The sequence below is a fragment of the Antechinus flavipes genome, chromosome 1, assembly GCF_016432865.1.
Source record: "Antechinus flavipes isolate AdamAnt ecotype Samford, QLD, Australia chromosome 1, AdamAnt_v2, whole genome shotgun sequence".
In the NCBI taxonomy this organism is placed as follows: domain Eukaryota; kingdom Metazoa; phylum Chordata; class Mammalia; order Dasyuromorphia; family Dasyuridae; genus Antechinus; species Antechinus flavipes.
Window position 1 is genome coordinate 53,162,034 of NC_067398.1, and position 15,027 is coordinate 53,177,060.

Consider the following 15,027-nt stretch of genomic DNA (forward strand, 5'->3'; position numbering starts at 1 on the left):
GGTAGAAATGATGAGAACTTTGAGAAAAGTGGACATGACTGCCCCATCTTAGAGTCTGTGATGGGTTGACTCTGATGTGCAAGTCAGATTTGGGGACAGCAGGTTTATAAAGGTTCAGAGGAATGGGGGCCTAGGATAGATAAAAAACTCTCAGTAATGAAATTCTGAAGATATGAAGAAACAAGTTCCAAACAGGAAGAAAAGGGAAGAAAGTCTAAGGAGAATGGTGTAGATATATAGGATATAATCAGTCAGCTAAGATTTTTAAATGACATATGCATTATATACAAAGCTGGTCAACAAGAATGAATTCTAGGTCATGGCATGGTTCTGTAAGAATTGTATCCAGACCAGTAGGATGATTTCAGAAAGGCCTGGAGAGACTTACATGAACTGCTGCTAAGTGAAATGAGCAGGACCAGGAGATCATTATACATGGCAACAACAAGACTATATGATGATCAATTCTGATGGACATGGCTCTTTTCAACAATGAGATGATTCAAACAATTCCAATTGTTCAGTGACAAAGAGAGCCATATACACTCAGAGAGAAGACCGTGGGAACTGAATGTGGAACACAACTTAGCATTCTCACTCTTTCTGTTGTTGTTTGCTTGCTTTTTGTTTTCTTTCTCAGGTTTTTTTTTTCTTCTTGATCCAATTTTTCTTGGGCAGCAAGATAACTGTATAAATATGTACATATACATTGGATTTAACACATATTTTAACATATTTAACATGTATTGGACTACCTGCCATCTAGGGGAGGGGATGGGAGGGAAGGAAGGAAAATTTGGAACAGAAAGCTTTGCAAGAGTCAATGTCGAACAATTATCCGTGCATATGTTTTGTAAATAAAAAGCTTAAAAAAAATACTGTCCAGAGTGCTAAAACTCAGAATGAGCTGAGGCTGATGAGGAAGGGTGAGGCAACAAAAAGAGACTTTTTAAGTTCTGGAGAAAAGAGGCCACCAAAATAGGGACAGGACAGAATGATCACATTAGACAATGATGGTTCTGTTTCTGTTTTCCTCCGAGTATATGGACTAGAAAAAACTGAAAAAAGTAGCTGAGACCCAAGGAAAGAAGAGACTTATTAAGAGAACATTTAAGCTGTTCTTGGTGAATGCAAGGTGCCAGACCTAGATGAACTACATACCAGACGTGGCAAGAATTGGCCGATAAAGTGTCCAGTGACTATCAGTGATCTTTGAAAACCTTGAAGGAAAAGAAATGCTGGACTGGAGAAGGACAAACATGGTAAAAGTTTTCAAAAAATGCAGGTGAATGGAGGCAGCAAAAAGGCAATAAGATGTAGTAGACAACTCCTGGATTTGGACTGAGAGAACCTGGGATCAAATCACCCTTCCCTGGGCAATCACTTAATCTCTAGAGTCTCAGCAGTACTCTAGAGTACCATACCATATCAGTCAAAAGGAATACTGAGTCAAAGCAAAAATGAAGAGTCTTACAACTGGGTAGAAGGTGGCTATTATAGTTTACTTATTTGGGAAAAAAAAAAAAAGGTGGGGACACAGGAGTTTAGGGCTAAAAGCTGAGCATGAATTGACAGTGTGGTATGGCAATTTGTGAAGACCAGGTTAGCATCCTGGATGCCTTAGAATCAGCCGAAGTCAAGATAAGCAAAAGTCCTTGGTCTTTATTCTTGTTTTTTTTTTTTTTTTTTTTTTGGGGGGGGGAAGGTAGTGAAGGGAATGGACACAAGCTCTCCACTACTTCCCTTCTCCTTGTCCACCACAAAAGTTACCCTAGCTTGTCTTACTCCACCCCCTAATCCTTCCTACAATTCTCTGTATACACCAAAAGATCGGGCCAGCACAGAATAGTGGGAAGGGCCATTTTCCAAGCATATGCTAATAGAGTATTGTCCAATAAGTAATTAGCCTTAAGTGCTCGGTTGTCTGATTCTAGTGCGTTTACTCAGAGTTTCAGCCCTTTACAGGAATTGAGGGTGCATACTAGAGCAATACTAGAGCTTGAAAGATCTAGCCCCAAATACTTAAAGAGCTTTGACCCTAGGCACTGGGGCTACAAAGAAAAAGTGACAATCCCGGGCTATGAGAAGTTTCCATTTTTCAAGGGGGTGATGTGATGAGTTGGATTTGAATCTTCCATGCTTTGCTAAGGCAACAGGCGGACTCCAGGGAAAGGTGCATTGGTATCTGATGGCACTTTCTCATCTGTAAGCAAGCTTCTTGAAGCCCTTGGCCGAGGGTGGTGGGGGAGCTTGATGAGTCACCTCTCTTTCCAAGATCTCCTCTGTAAAATGGATGGGCAATAAGAGTGCCCAACTTGAAATCCTTGGAGCCAACAGAATGCTGCCTCTCTGAGGCTGTCTGTAGGGGACAGCAGCCCCAACCTCAGAGAGGGATTGTAGAGACCAAGCGAGCAGGGACTCAGTCAAGTCTGCCGAGTGAAGAGCATCTTCACTCTATTTCTAAATGACTAAATACATCTTTCCATTATGACATCTGGCCACCATAGAGGATATTAGAAAGGACAAGATTGAAGTTAATTCCCAATGAAGAACTCCAATGATGCTTTGGGAAATATGGAAGTAACTAGAATAAATTCGTTTCCCAATGGGACAACACATTTGAATATATAAGTTTTGGTGATTGAAAAAAAAATTACTTGAAAATCACATCCTCTATAAAATGATCATAGTTTCTATATGATTTACAGTTGGCAGAGAACTCAGATATTATCTATTCAGCCCAAACTTTTCATTTTACAGATGAAGACAATGAGAGAAGTAACTTGCTCAGAATCACCCGGGTAGGAAGAGACAGAGTCAGGATCTGAACCTAGACCCTCTGGCTCCAAATCAAGTCCCTTCCCATCAGTGTACTGCACCCCCACAGTACACCTCATTTTCTCCTGGACAGATATAGAATGAGGGGCCAGAAAGCAAAGAAAGCTGTGTGTGAGTGAAGCTACAGGACGCACCACCAGGGAGGGGGAAGGCACCTTCCACATTCTCCCCTGCCCAAGATAGGCACATCCCACACTAGCAGGGCTGCAGCAACACAGGTTCAACTAAAAGCCCTCTTGGCCCTCATGACTCTGACATTAAAACCCATGTTCAAGTCTATACCAAGATCTGGGTTATACAGTGATTGTACAGAGACAAGCATTTATTCAAGTGTGTCTGCTCTGTGCTAGACAGATCCAAACCAGGGACAGATCCAAACCATAAGTCCCTACTCTTAGGGAGCACATGTGTGTGTGTGTGTGTGTGTATGTGTGTGTGTGTGTGTGTACATGTACACAAAAATGCATAGAAATATATGCAAAATAAAAAGAAAATTTTTTTGGTGGCAAGGGGATGGTACAAGTAGCTGGAAGAATCAAGAAAGACTTCATGAAGACATTGGCACCTGTGCTGTGGGTGCATTGTGGCAGTAGGGTGCAGTCAGTGCAGAAGCCGGGAGAGAGGAGGAAGATCAGAAACTTTGGCTGGACTGAGGAGGAGTAACAGAGCACAAACCTAGAGAGGCAGGTGGGAGCCAGACTTGATCATGGGGGTAAGAGGAACCAGGGAATTGACTGTACCTGGGGGGGAAAGGAGGTGATCACCGCTTCCAGGAAATCACTCAAGCAGCTGTTTGGAGGATGGATCTGGAGGCAGGGAGATCCATTAGGAAGCTCCTTACCCAACTGAGAAGCAATGAAATAAGCTAGAAGAGTACATACAAAAAATGTTTGTAGCAGCTCTTTTTGTGCTGGCAAAGAAATGGAAAATGAGTAAATGCCCATCAACTGGAGAATGGCTGAACAAGTTGTGGTATATGAAGGCAATGGAATATTGTTGTTTTATAAAAAATGATGAACAAACAGATTATAGAAAGGCCTGGAAAGATTTACATTGACTGATACTGAGTAAAATAAGCAGAACCAGAAATACATTGTACACAATAATATCAAGAATGTGCAGTGATCAACTATGAAAGACTTAGTTCTTCTCAGTGGTTCAGTGATCCAAAGCAATCCCAATAGACTTTGGATAGAAAATGACATTTGCATCCAGAAAAAGAACTATGGAGATTGACCATATATCAACACAAGTTATGTTCATTTTTTTTCCCCTCTCCCATGGTTTTTCTCTTTTTCTCAACCAACATGATTTATAAAGAAATGTGTGTTAAAGATAAATTTAAAGAAGAAGAAGAAGAAGAGTATGAACAGGGTCCCAGTTCTAACTGCAAATCCCAACTTATAAAAAATTTATTTGCAAATAGTAACTTGTCATTTGAACAATTTCAGAAACTTGTATGTGAGTAAGGATTTCTTTTATTTCTTTTCTAGATCCTTATTCCTTCAGATAGGAATGATTAAGACCATAGCTCTTCAGCAAGTCACTCTCGCTTGAGAAACTTTACTAAAACAGCCTATTCTGAGCAAATCTTCTCATCATAATAAAATGTTAGTGTTGAGAAGAAACCTTAGAAGGAATTCCCCTTAATCTTCTCATTTTATCATTTACAAAACTAAAGTCCCATAGTTAGCTTGTGGTGAATAAAAAACTAGAATTCAGTTCATTGATTATTCCACTAAATCACACTGCTAAAAGCATATTATCATAACAATAATGAATACAATTATAATTACTTAATCATGTTCACCATTTGCTAAGCAACTTTAATTTAATGTACATTTGTAATGAAACTAAATTATCCATAATTACTAAAATTATTCATGAATTATCAGATTCTCCCAGTCAGGCATTTACAAGTTTACATACCTGTATGTGTCTTCTGAATAGGTTTTCTGTACATAGTCCTGTAACTCCATCTGTGCCTTCTCTTGGAATTTTTCTATTTGGCTTGTACTGGTCAAACCTGGATGATCTGAAAACAAAAAAGAAAGACTCATATTCTTAGAGCTTTTCTGTAGGATAATTTAAAATATTTTCAGTCCAACTCATTATAGGGAATATATTCCGAAACATGGTAAAAGACTAGATGCTGAAGATCTCTGAGATAAAGAACATAAAATCTGTGTCCATTTGAAAAAAATAACTAAGTACTATTAGACATTATCATCTATTCTGAATATATTTACTCCCATAATTTTCTATTTCCTTCTTTTTAACAATATTTTGCTATTAAAGAAGTTTAGAGCAAGAATAGGGAAAAGGAAAAAAGGGAGAAGAATCACTTTAGTAAATTGCTGTTAACTGCTGTGGGAAGAAAAACCTAATCATCACAGCTTGAAATATCAATTCATTTAGTATCAAAAATATTTATAATTTTTATAAATTTCTTTACAAAGAAATTTTGTAAAATCTCATTCTTTTTATCAGAGAAAGTTTCTTTGGTATAGGCCTCATTTCATAAGTATACAGGGAATTGAGTCAAATTGATAAAAATAAGAACTATTCCCCAGTTGATAAATGATGAAAGGCTATGAGCAATCAGTTTTCAAAAGAAGACATAAAAGTTATCTATAGTAATATAAAAATGCTCTACATTACAGTTGATTGGAAAAATGTAAATTAAAACAACTCTGAGGTATTATACTTCATATCCATCAGAAATGAGAAATGATAGAAGGAATGTGAGAAAATAGGGACACTATTGCCTGGTTAGTGGAGTTGCGAACTGGTCCAACCAAATATCCTGGAGAACAATTTGGAACTATGCCCAAAGGGCTATAATACTATCTACACCCTTAAGCCCAGCAAAACTGCTATGAGGTCTGTACCCCAAAGAAATCAAAAGAAAAAGAACAAGAACCTATAATACAAAAATAGCAGGTTTTTTTTTTTTTTTTTTTTTTGTATGGGCAAAGAATAGAAATTGTGGGGGTGCATTGGAGAATGGTTAAACAAGTTGTAGCATATGAATGTGGTGGAGTTTATTGTTCTCTAAGAAATAACAAGTAGTATGGTTTTAGAAAAAACTGGGAAAAACTTATATGAACTGATGCAAAGTGAAATGAACAGAACCAGGAGATTATTCTGCCTAGTAACTACAATATTGTAATGAGATCAATTATGAAAGACTTAGCTACTTTGAATAAGACAATGATATAAGATAATTTCAAAGAACTCATGATGAAAAATGCTTTTCATCAGTAGATTGAGAATTGATGAACTTTGAGTGCAAATTGAAGTATAATTTTCTCACTTTCTCTATTTTACTTGCTTTTTTTTTTTCAATATGGTTAATATGAAAATGTTTTCCATGACTTCATATGTATAACTGATATACTGCTTGCCTTTTTAGTGGATGGGAGAGGGACAGGAGGGAATATAAAACTCAAATGTAAAAAAATGCTAAAAAATAAATACATTTTTGAAAATGAAAAACAAACAAAACAAACATTATTTCATTTGAAGAAATCACAAAACTTGATGAGAGTAGCTGAAGCCAGGTGAATAGTAGTTAAACACATGTAGTAAGGGAAAGGGTCATTTAGAGTGTTGCTAAGGAGAAATAGATTACTAATTTGGTAAGAAGGTAACACCTGCCTTACCAAACCAAACCTTCCCATTCTCCAAACAGGGTCCCTCACTTCCCTTAACCTGCTTTTACCAATCCTTCAGCTCTTGATGCTATTAACAGGTACAATAACACAATATAGGGTAAATTATGAAGACAAAAAATGTTGCACATTTATTCCTCAAAATTTTTTGAGTTGAATCTGTAGGGAATGATGGAGGTGGGAAGGAACGATGAAACAAAAGCATATGGAATTCCTTAACATGCAGAGAATCAGCCCTTGTCTATCCCTGTATTCTATAATTCCTGTTTAGTTACCTACATGTATGTTTTAGAGAGTAATTTCAAGGAAAATACTGATTTACACTTGCTAATGAATTCTAAAAACAGATAAGGAAAAAAGATCACAAACATTTCCCTATCAGAAAAGACTCTATAATGTAATAAATAATGTAACAAAGAAAATGATTAGACTTTATATATTTCTTGTGGTTAAAGTGGTTTTTTCCCCCTCTTCAAATAAATTTAGGGCATTTGGAAAAAATGTTATAAAAAAATAATTTATAAAAAGACTGGTATGACTTCTTGACTGATGAAATCATTTTATTTACATATTAAAAATTTGATGGAAATCTTGTAATAACTCTTGCATGTAATCTTACCTGGGCTAAAGAGTACGATAGCCTTAAGATATGCATATTCATACCCATCGATATCAAGCTTAGCCATACTGTTGCAAAACTCCTGAAGTTTCCATATGTGTTCCATGACTTGTTTTATTCTGTCTCCGGAAAGTTTATCTAGAAAATACAAATGAAATTCTCTGAAAAAGGCAGAATGAATATACCCAATGAAATATTTTTTCCTTCTTTTATGAAAAGATCAACAGAAACTAGAAAATAAATTAAATTTTAATTTTAACACTAAAATCTCAACAGGTTCAAATCCTAATTTTTGAACTGAGACAAAATGCAAGAGGAAAAATGGTAATTCACTGTGCAAAGAATTTGTCTTGTAAAGTAACTGCCATCATTCTTGCCAAACCATTATCTTAACATCTAAAATTTCCCTCATCCATGTTACCTTGAGGTATTAACAGCTTTTCACCATCTTTTCTTTAGTCATCAAAAATTCATATCTAGTCTCTCTGATTCCCACTCTAATAACAACAACATACACAAATCTATTATTTTTATTTTGTTCTCAAGTTCTAGAAGTATTTGTTTACATTAGTGTCACCTGTTTTAATTTGTAATTTCTCAAGAGTGGCAATCAACTATGTAGAGTTCTTTTAGTCCTGGCTCTACTTGTCTCACTATAATCTGATTTAAAGAGCTTATCCTTTCTTAAACACACAAACAAAAGCAAATTTTCCTTATTTATTCAGCTTTGTCAAATGAGATAATATGGGTAAAGCACTATGTAAATGTTAGCTCTCCTCCTCTGCCTAAATTCTGGATTGCTGCCCTCATAACTATTTTTTCTTAAACTTTAGTGCCACATTGTGATGATTTTATAGGATCAGAAGATTGAGGTTTGTAAGGGACCTTAGATATAATTTAAATCTGTTGGAGGGCTCTAAGCTAAACCGGCTGTGTTTTGAGAAAAAAAAGAACTCCAACATAAATCAACTTCTTTTTTTTCCATATTTGAAAAAGGATGCAAACCTAAGTGTTCTCATTTCAAATCAAATCCTCTTCATAGCTTGCTATTCTTCTCACATCCCTAATCTGCCTTTTATACTACTAATGGCAAAGTCTCCCTTTCATACAAGCCTGTTTATGCTATTCCTTTTCTGATTAGATGTTTTCGGTTTCTCGTGAACTAACTCTACACAGTAACAAATTTCTTGTTTCAGAATTCAAAATGCTCCACAATCTGAAGATTCCTTTCTTTTCTAGTCTCATCTTATTCCTTATCCTCTGTACCAAAATGGATCTGTGCTCTGAACACATCTCATACCTCTCTTGTCTATGGAGACGTTAGTTATGCACTATCCTATTAGAGTAACAGACTCTCTTCTCTTTTTACTACATACTGAGTAGACAGTTTTATGCACTATGGTCCAGTGAAAGAAAATGGAATTTGGAGGCATGTGAATCTGAGCTTTAAGCTTTTCAAGTGAAAAAATGGAGATAATGTAGTGTACTATAGAAAAGTAGTCAACTAGATTGATGATATTATCAATATTGTAGGTTTTATCAAAACTCCCATCACTATAATTTTTTGTGTCACTATTGGGTTGAGCATTGAGAATTTTTTCTACTCATAATTCTCCACATTCAGAGGAAATTAGAACAGTTTGTATAAAAAAATTCAATGTATGGACTTGTAGCATTCTCTCCCGATTAAAATAGCCACATTAAATTATTTTTGGCTTAAAGAGAAAAAAAAGTTAACGACATCCTATAGAATTTTAAAACATGTCAGTAATAGGTAGCAATTCTTGAGTCTGAGAAGGTGTACCTTCCTTAGAAGTTGACCTTACCACAAAGATATATATTATTCTAGGGCCAACTTTTATCTGTGAAAATGACTGGAAGAGAAGTCCAAATGCAAACACTTTGGAAAAGCTGTAATGACTCCACTTACCTTCCTGTATGCTGTTCTGTAGGTGGTTCACAATAGCTGCTAAAATAGTGGAAAGGCTCATCACTTGGGAACATTGGGCTAGGCCCAAGGTGAAGAGCTCATTCCAGCAGGCACGTACCAGGCTTGTATTACAGTCCTGACTAGAGAGAAAGATATAAAAGTTATTTTTAAAGGACAGATTATACAGTTCATATTTTCCAGATATTTCTTCAGATATCATTATTTTAATAATCAACACAGAAGTGTTTCACTTATAACTCTCTTTTCATGTCTTTAAAAGAGCTTTCTGAATTTATATATTTCTCTCTCAAGAAGTGTTAAGAGAAACTTGTTGGATAATCTTGGTCAAATTCCAATGTTTTGTATTCTTTTTAATATTAATACTAACAGCTCATAATTTATAGTATTTTATAATTCCTTTTCTTCACAAAAACTGTGTAGCTTTAGTATTGAAACTACTTTTAGCTCTATTTTATAAATGTGGAAACTGAGGCTTAGTCATCAGCCTACTAACAGTAATGTTAATGACAATAATAATAATAACAACGACAACAGCAGCTCATAGTACTTTCTTCAAATTCAAGTCCAGTGATCTTTTTGCTACATCACAGCAATCCCATGAACTGGCACAGACATGTATAAAACCAGATCTATGAGGTGACTCAGCAAACTTAGGCCAGGGAAGTGGAGGAACCATTATTCACACGCAGTTTCACAATGATATTCATCTTTCTCAAATGTCAAAATAAGTTTAGCATTCCAATCCTGCATTTCAATTCTTAAAGACAGATTTCATATTTTATGTGAGATTTAAAATAAGATAGGTTCCAGATAACACAAATAAAATCATACATCTAGTGAGAAATCACTCTCCCCCCACTTTTAAAAGTTCTTTAGCAATGTCAGATGTGAGCAATCCCAGCCCCTAGGGAGGCTGAAGCCGGGAGGTCTCAGTCTGAGCAGTCATGGGCCACACAGATCAGAGGCCCACATCAAGTTTGGAATCAATATGCTCTCAGGGAACAGAGGGGACCACCAGGTTGGTGTAGGAATTGGGCCAGGGCAGAAACAAAATAAGTGAAAGCTCCCATGTTGATCAAAGCAGGACTGGGAAGACCCATGAATTACCCCTATCTGGAGCTCTTAAAAACTCTTCAAGAATAGTTCCCAATATCAGTGACACTGAGGTTATGATAGCAAAGCCTGGCACCACTGGCAGTGTGTAGATCTCCTTTCACAGAGTAGATACAAATTTGGGTCATCTTACTATAACTAATTAATATTTATTTTAGTAGTCACTGGCTACTATCTGATACATCCTGTATAGTTTACCTTAGAACATACGGACAACAAATCTCTTCCTCCTACTATTAAAGAAACCGAATCCACTGATTTTCTCTATAATCCTCCTCGGATAATTTCCATTCTGTTGGAAACTTGGGACCTCCATGACACTTGCCAGTCTTGACTCCCCAAGGGCATTGTCCTGTCCTTTCCCTTTTACTTCAAGCCTGGCTCCCTCTGCTTTCCAATTCCCCTCATTAGAAAGCAAGCTCTGTCAACTCTCAATGCTGCTTTTATTATATTCCCAGCCCTAAGTATTGAATAAATGCTTGCTTTCTCTTTCTTGCTCTTTCTGAAACCTATCCCAACAACTGAAATGCTCAATCATCTCATCTTTCTTTTTGTGTCTTATAACCTATCATTCACTCTATTATTTTTCACGTCCTCATGGTACATGGCTTTGTAACATTTAGAGACATGGAATATTTGAGATGGAAGAGATCTTGGTGTTTCAACTGATCTGTTGGAAAGCTCGCTCTTGAGATAGGGCTTGTGTCACTCTTAGTCCAGAGGTAAGCACCTGGCTAGTAGCCTGGCACAGAGGAGACACTTAATATATGCCTGTTGCTTGATGCTCTCATTTAAAGATAAGGAAACTGAGGTGGAGAAGTTCGTGGCAGAACGAAGACCGGAAAAGTCCCGACTCTAAGATCTCTTACAGTAAGAGTATAAGAAATCATCTCATTTTTGATGTATGTATAACCTCTTTGTCCTGGACCTTTTTATATATTTAGCAGAGTTTTTTGCAAAGGGGAGAACACAAATTCTTAAATAAATGGAAGCAGGACCTCTCTGTCCTTTGTGCTACCACTTTCCTCTTAGGGTTCCTTGATTTATGACACCCAGGGATTAAATTATTCATTCAGAGAAGAGGTTCACTTACCCAAGGGCCTGAAAGGCAGGAATGGATCTGGCCCAGTGCATTGAGAGGAACAACAGCCGTGATGCTGACTCACAGATGTAATGCACATTGAGGTACTCTGGCATCGGGCTGGGCATCGTGAGCTGGGGAGGAAGGAAGCACAAGGCGCGTAGTGTCAATAGCAGACATGCTGTTTTTTTGTTTTTTGTTTTAACTTATGTAGTCAGAATTAAACAACCCTAAAGCCAGATTTTATTCTGAAGGTAGTACTTCTGACAGTAATCCGTAAGGTCTGAGCTTCTCCAGGCTGGGCTGATCCAATTACACTCCTCTGCTCCCTCTCTCTCTCTAGGGACTGGAGACTTCAGTATTTGAATTAAATGGCCAGGTCATGCTAACTAACCACACGGCACCAAGACCTGACTCATTAAGGTCTCCTTCTCCTTCTCTTCCTCTTCTTCCTCACCACTACCACTCCCACCACCACCATCTCACATTTATGTAATGCTTAGGAGTGTAGACAGCACTTTTTTGTTGTTGTTCTTACAACAAACCCATGAAGTACTCTTATTTCCATTTTGTAGAAGAAGAAACTGAGATCTGGAGAGGTTCTGTTCTAAAGTTAATCAGCTATTGGCTTAGCATAAGCTGTTTTATGTCAACAGCTCATGAAGATGTGATGAAAATCTTTATTTAAGATAGAAGAAATAGGGTAAAATTCACTCATAATAGTATTAATAATATTCATTGGAAATGATATGAAAGAAGCTTTATAGTTAGCTATGAGATAATATTGAATACAAATTTAGGAAAGACAAATAACAAAAAAATTTCAGTTTTATCTGGGAAAGACTTTGGGAACTCTGATGGCTACAGGTTGCTAACAGGTTCTATAACAAATTCTAGGACTGAATGGAAGATATGTCAACTCAAATGACAGGGAGACAAGAGGGACATATCTGTAGTGTGGATAGATCATCATCAAAAGTTTATAAAACCAGAAAAATCAGTAGTTAATGAGGAAAAGGATTTTATCAGGATTTAATGAAAGGAGCAGACTTTAGTCACTGAAGATCTGTGGTCTAAAGAATCTTGGACTAAAGAGTAAAAATATGGTACTTTTCTCCTTCATCAAAGGAAAACAAACCTTTCAAAGCAAGCATATAAATGAAACATCAATTCACTAAAAAGACCTAACTCCAAGGTTGGACCAACAACAATTCAAGCTAACCCTCATCACTTCATTATTATGACATCATAAATAAGGACAACACAACAAAGAAGGCACATACTTTAAATGTGACATGTGTATCTGTAAGTAGGGGTCCCTCTACTTCGATGATGGGTGTTGACTGATCTCTACTGATGACATGAATGTTCCCTCCTCCTGTAGGATCCATCCCATCTGCTAAGTTTGGTGGTGAAGAGCCATCTGTGGTGTTAAGTGCTTTTGCCAAGGTATCAAATGCCCTTAAAGCAAAAACAAATCATATACAAGTATGTGAATCAATAATTTCCCAGAAGAAATAAGTTATAAACTTTGGGCAGCTCCAGGATGACATGACACTTCTCAACATTTTACACAACATAACAGAGAAAACAATAATCCTGAATTGTAATGCAGCTTTTTTTCCCTGAATAACTAAAGATACTTTAAGATTGGAGTCTTGTTCAAATATACAATATACTTGTAAAGTAGGGAAAGGACAGTGAATTATACCAACTGAATAAAGTCACAACATAGATTCTAGTTTTCTACCTCAGGCTGCAAATGAATGGGATCCCAATCTAGTCCTCATTTTTCCACTTAGAAAATACAGCAAACAACAAGGTGAAATTGACTTGTTTACTTGGAACCAACTGATGTTATTAGTCTATAGTTACTTAGGAAAAAGAAAAAGGAAAACTGAAGGATAAAACTATTAATAGCGAAATAAACAAAAATGCTGAATAGCAAGCAACATTCATTTAGTAAAGAAGTGTTAAGTTGGGTTTTTTGGTTTTGTTTTTTATGTCTGTCACTAATTGTGCTATTATGCAATTCTGTTACTTACTGCAACCACTTTTGATTGATTTGCTCACATAGGAAACAATCTTAATAACTATTATGTAAAAAAGAGACAGGCTCTGGTCTCACAGTAACAACTTCAAAGTTATACTGTAGTTGTCTAACTAAAGGATGTGGATGACATGACAGTCTAAAGAAGAGCAGAAAAATCTAATCACCACCTAAAGAAGCCTTCATGCACACTGCTACCCTGAGTTCCTACCGAGTGATCTCACTTGCTGATTGGTCCTCTTGTTGGATTTCTGAAGGGTCACCGTTATTCAGAGATTCATTGAGGTTGGCAAGGGATGTCACTACGTTTGCCAATGTGCCTAGAGCACCCTGGCTTGTCTCAGCCTAGAAAAAACAAACACAAAAATCACATGGTCAAATGCAGATACGTGCTCACTTTGTGGCTCCCACACTGCTCGAACCCCAGTCAAAGAGACAGAGAGGATGCAAACTGTTTAGCTTCTCTGCTCCTTTCATTTGAAAAAGCATCCAAAGTCTTCAAATAGGTCCTCTCACTCAAGTGAGCCATCCCACATTTTCTAAGGTAGATCAGTGAAGGAGGAAGCTGAGATAAAGTTAGCTGGGACTATGTCTGGGGTCTCCAAGCTCAGATTTTGGTACTCTACTGAGACCCTGCTGTGGATTCTCCAAAACCTTGACACAATCACTTACTTTCCTTCCATGGCATGTGGCAGAACTGTTACAGTTTTACCTACCTACAGTCATAAACTTACTCCCTGCCAAAAGACCAAGAGTTTGTTGCATAGCAGAATAAGACCACCTCCCCCCTGCAGGCAGGTTTGTGAAGAGCCCTCACTTTTTGCTTTCTCTTAAAAACGATTTTTCTGAGAAATGTTCCTTGGTGAATCTGCAATCCTTCAGGCTTTTCACTGAATGTGAGACAAACAAAAACTACGAGGCAGATACTAAGAGGAATTTTTTTAGGTAGTATCAAGGACAGAATTATCTCAATCACAGAGTCACCAACTTTTGCTCGATTTAACATAATTAAACAATTATATTAAAAATCTGATTTTAGTTTATTATTCTTACGCTGCATCACCAGAAAATACATTGGTCAGAGAGCTGGGCATGCAGAGTAATGGGTAATGTGGACTAGGTTATCTCTAGGAGCCCTTCTAGTACTGCAAGTCTCTAAGCTCCACTGTTAAGGGTGACACAAGAAGAAAGCTACATCAACATAATAACTGCTATGAAAAAAGCAATTTTGCAATCCAATATCATTTAGGAGATTGTCTTCTCATGGGATGAAACTGTTTTTACTTTTCCCTCAGAGTATTTGTTTTCCTTGGCCTTTACTTTAGCTGGTTTTAATTCAGACATGTCTCTCAAATGATGCATGTGTCATTTTAGTTTTGTGACTTGCTGTGTATTCAATTTCAAACAGCTAATATACCACCAAGTTCATTTTTAGAAACCTAGGTGAATATATGATCTCAGAACAATTTTATAAAAAGGTAACAATAATGGACTTTTTCAAAAGGAATTCTGAACAAGTGAACATAACTACTACATAATAAATGTCTGTCAATTTGTGTGCTAGAAAGCAAATTATTTTCATCAGAATGAAGCCATGGCACTTTCAATAAGTGAAATCTACATAATAACATGTTTATTAAAACATTATGATTATGAGATGACAAAAGTAATGCAGCATACATACAAAAATTGAGTTTCTCT

The 15,027-nt window shown here is 36.7% G+C and overlaps 1 protein-coding gene across 2 annotated transcripts in view; it reads right to left on the reverse strand.

The window, feature by feature from the left end:
• The window catches only part of NR2C2 (nuclear receptor subfamily 2 group C member 2), a 115,541-nt gene that overhangs the window by 8,749 nt on the left and 91,765 nt on the right, over positions 1–15,027 (reverse strand). For both annotated transcript variants that reach the window (XM_051982925.1, XM_051982923.1), the window contains exons 8-13: positions 13,538–13,671; positions 12,560–12,737; positions 11,289–11,410; positions 9,062–9,201; positions 7,132–7,269; positions 4,768–4,873 (exon numbers count right to left, since the gene is read on the reverse strand). In XM_051982925.1, the coding sequence (XP_051838885.1) occupies positions 4,768–4,873; positions 7,132–7,269; positions 9,062–9,201; positions 11,289–11,410; positions 12,560–12,737; positions 13,538–13,671 (818 nt within the window). The remainder of the gene's footprint in view (positions 1–4,767; positions 4,874–7,131; positions 7,270–9,061; positions 9,202–11,288; positions 11,411–12,559; positions 12,738–13,537; positions 13,672–15,027) is intronic.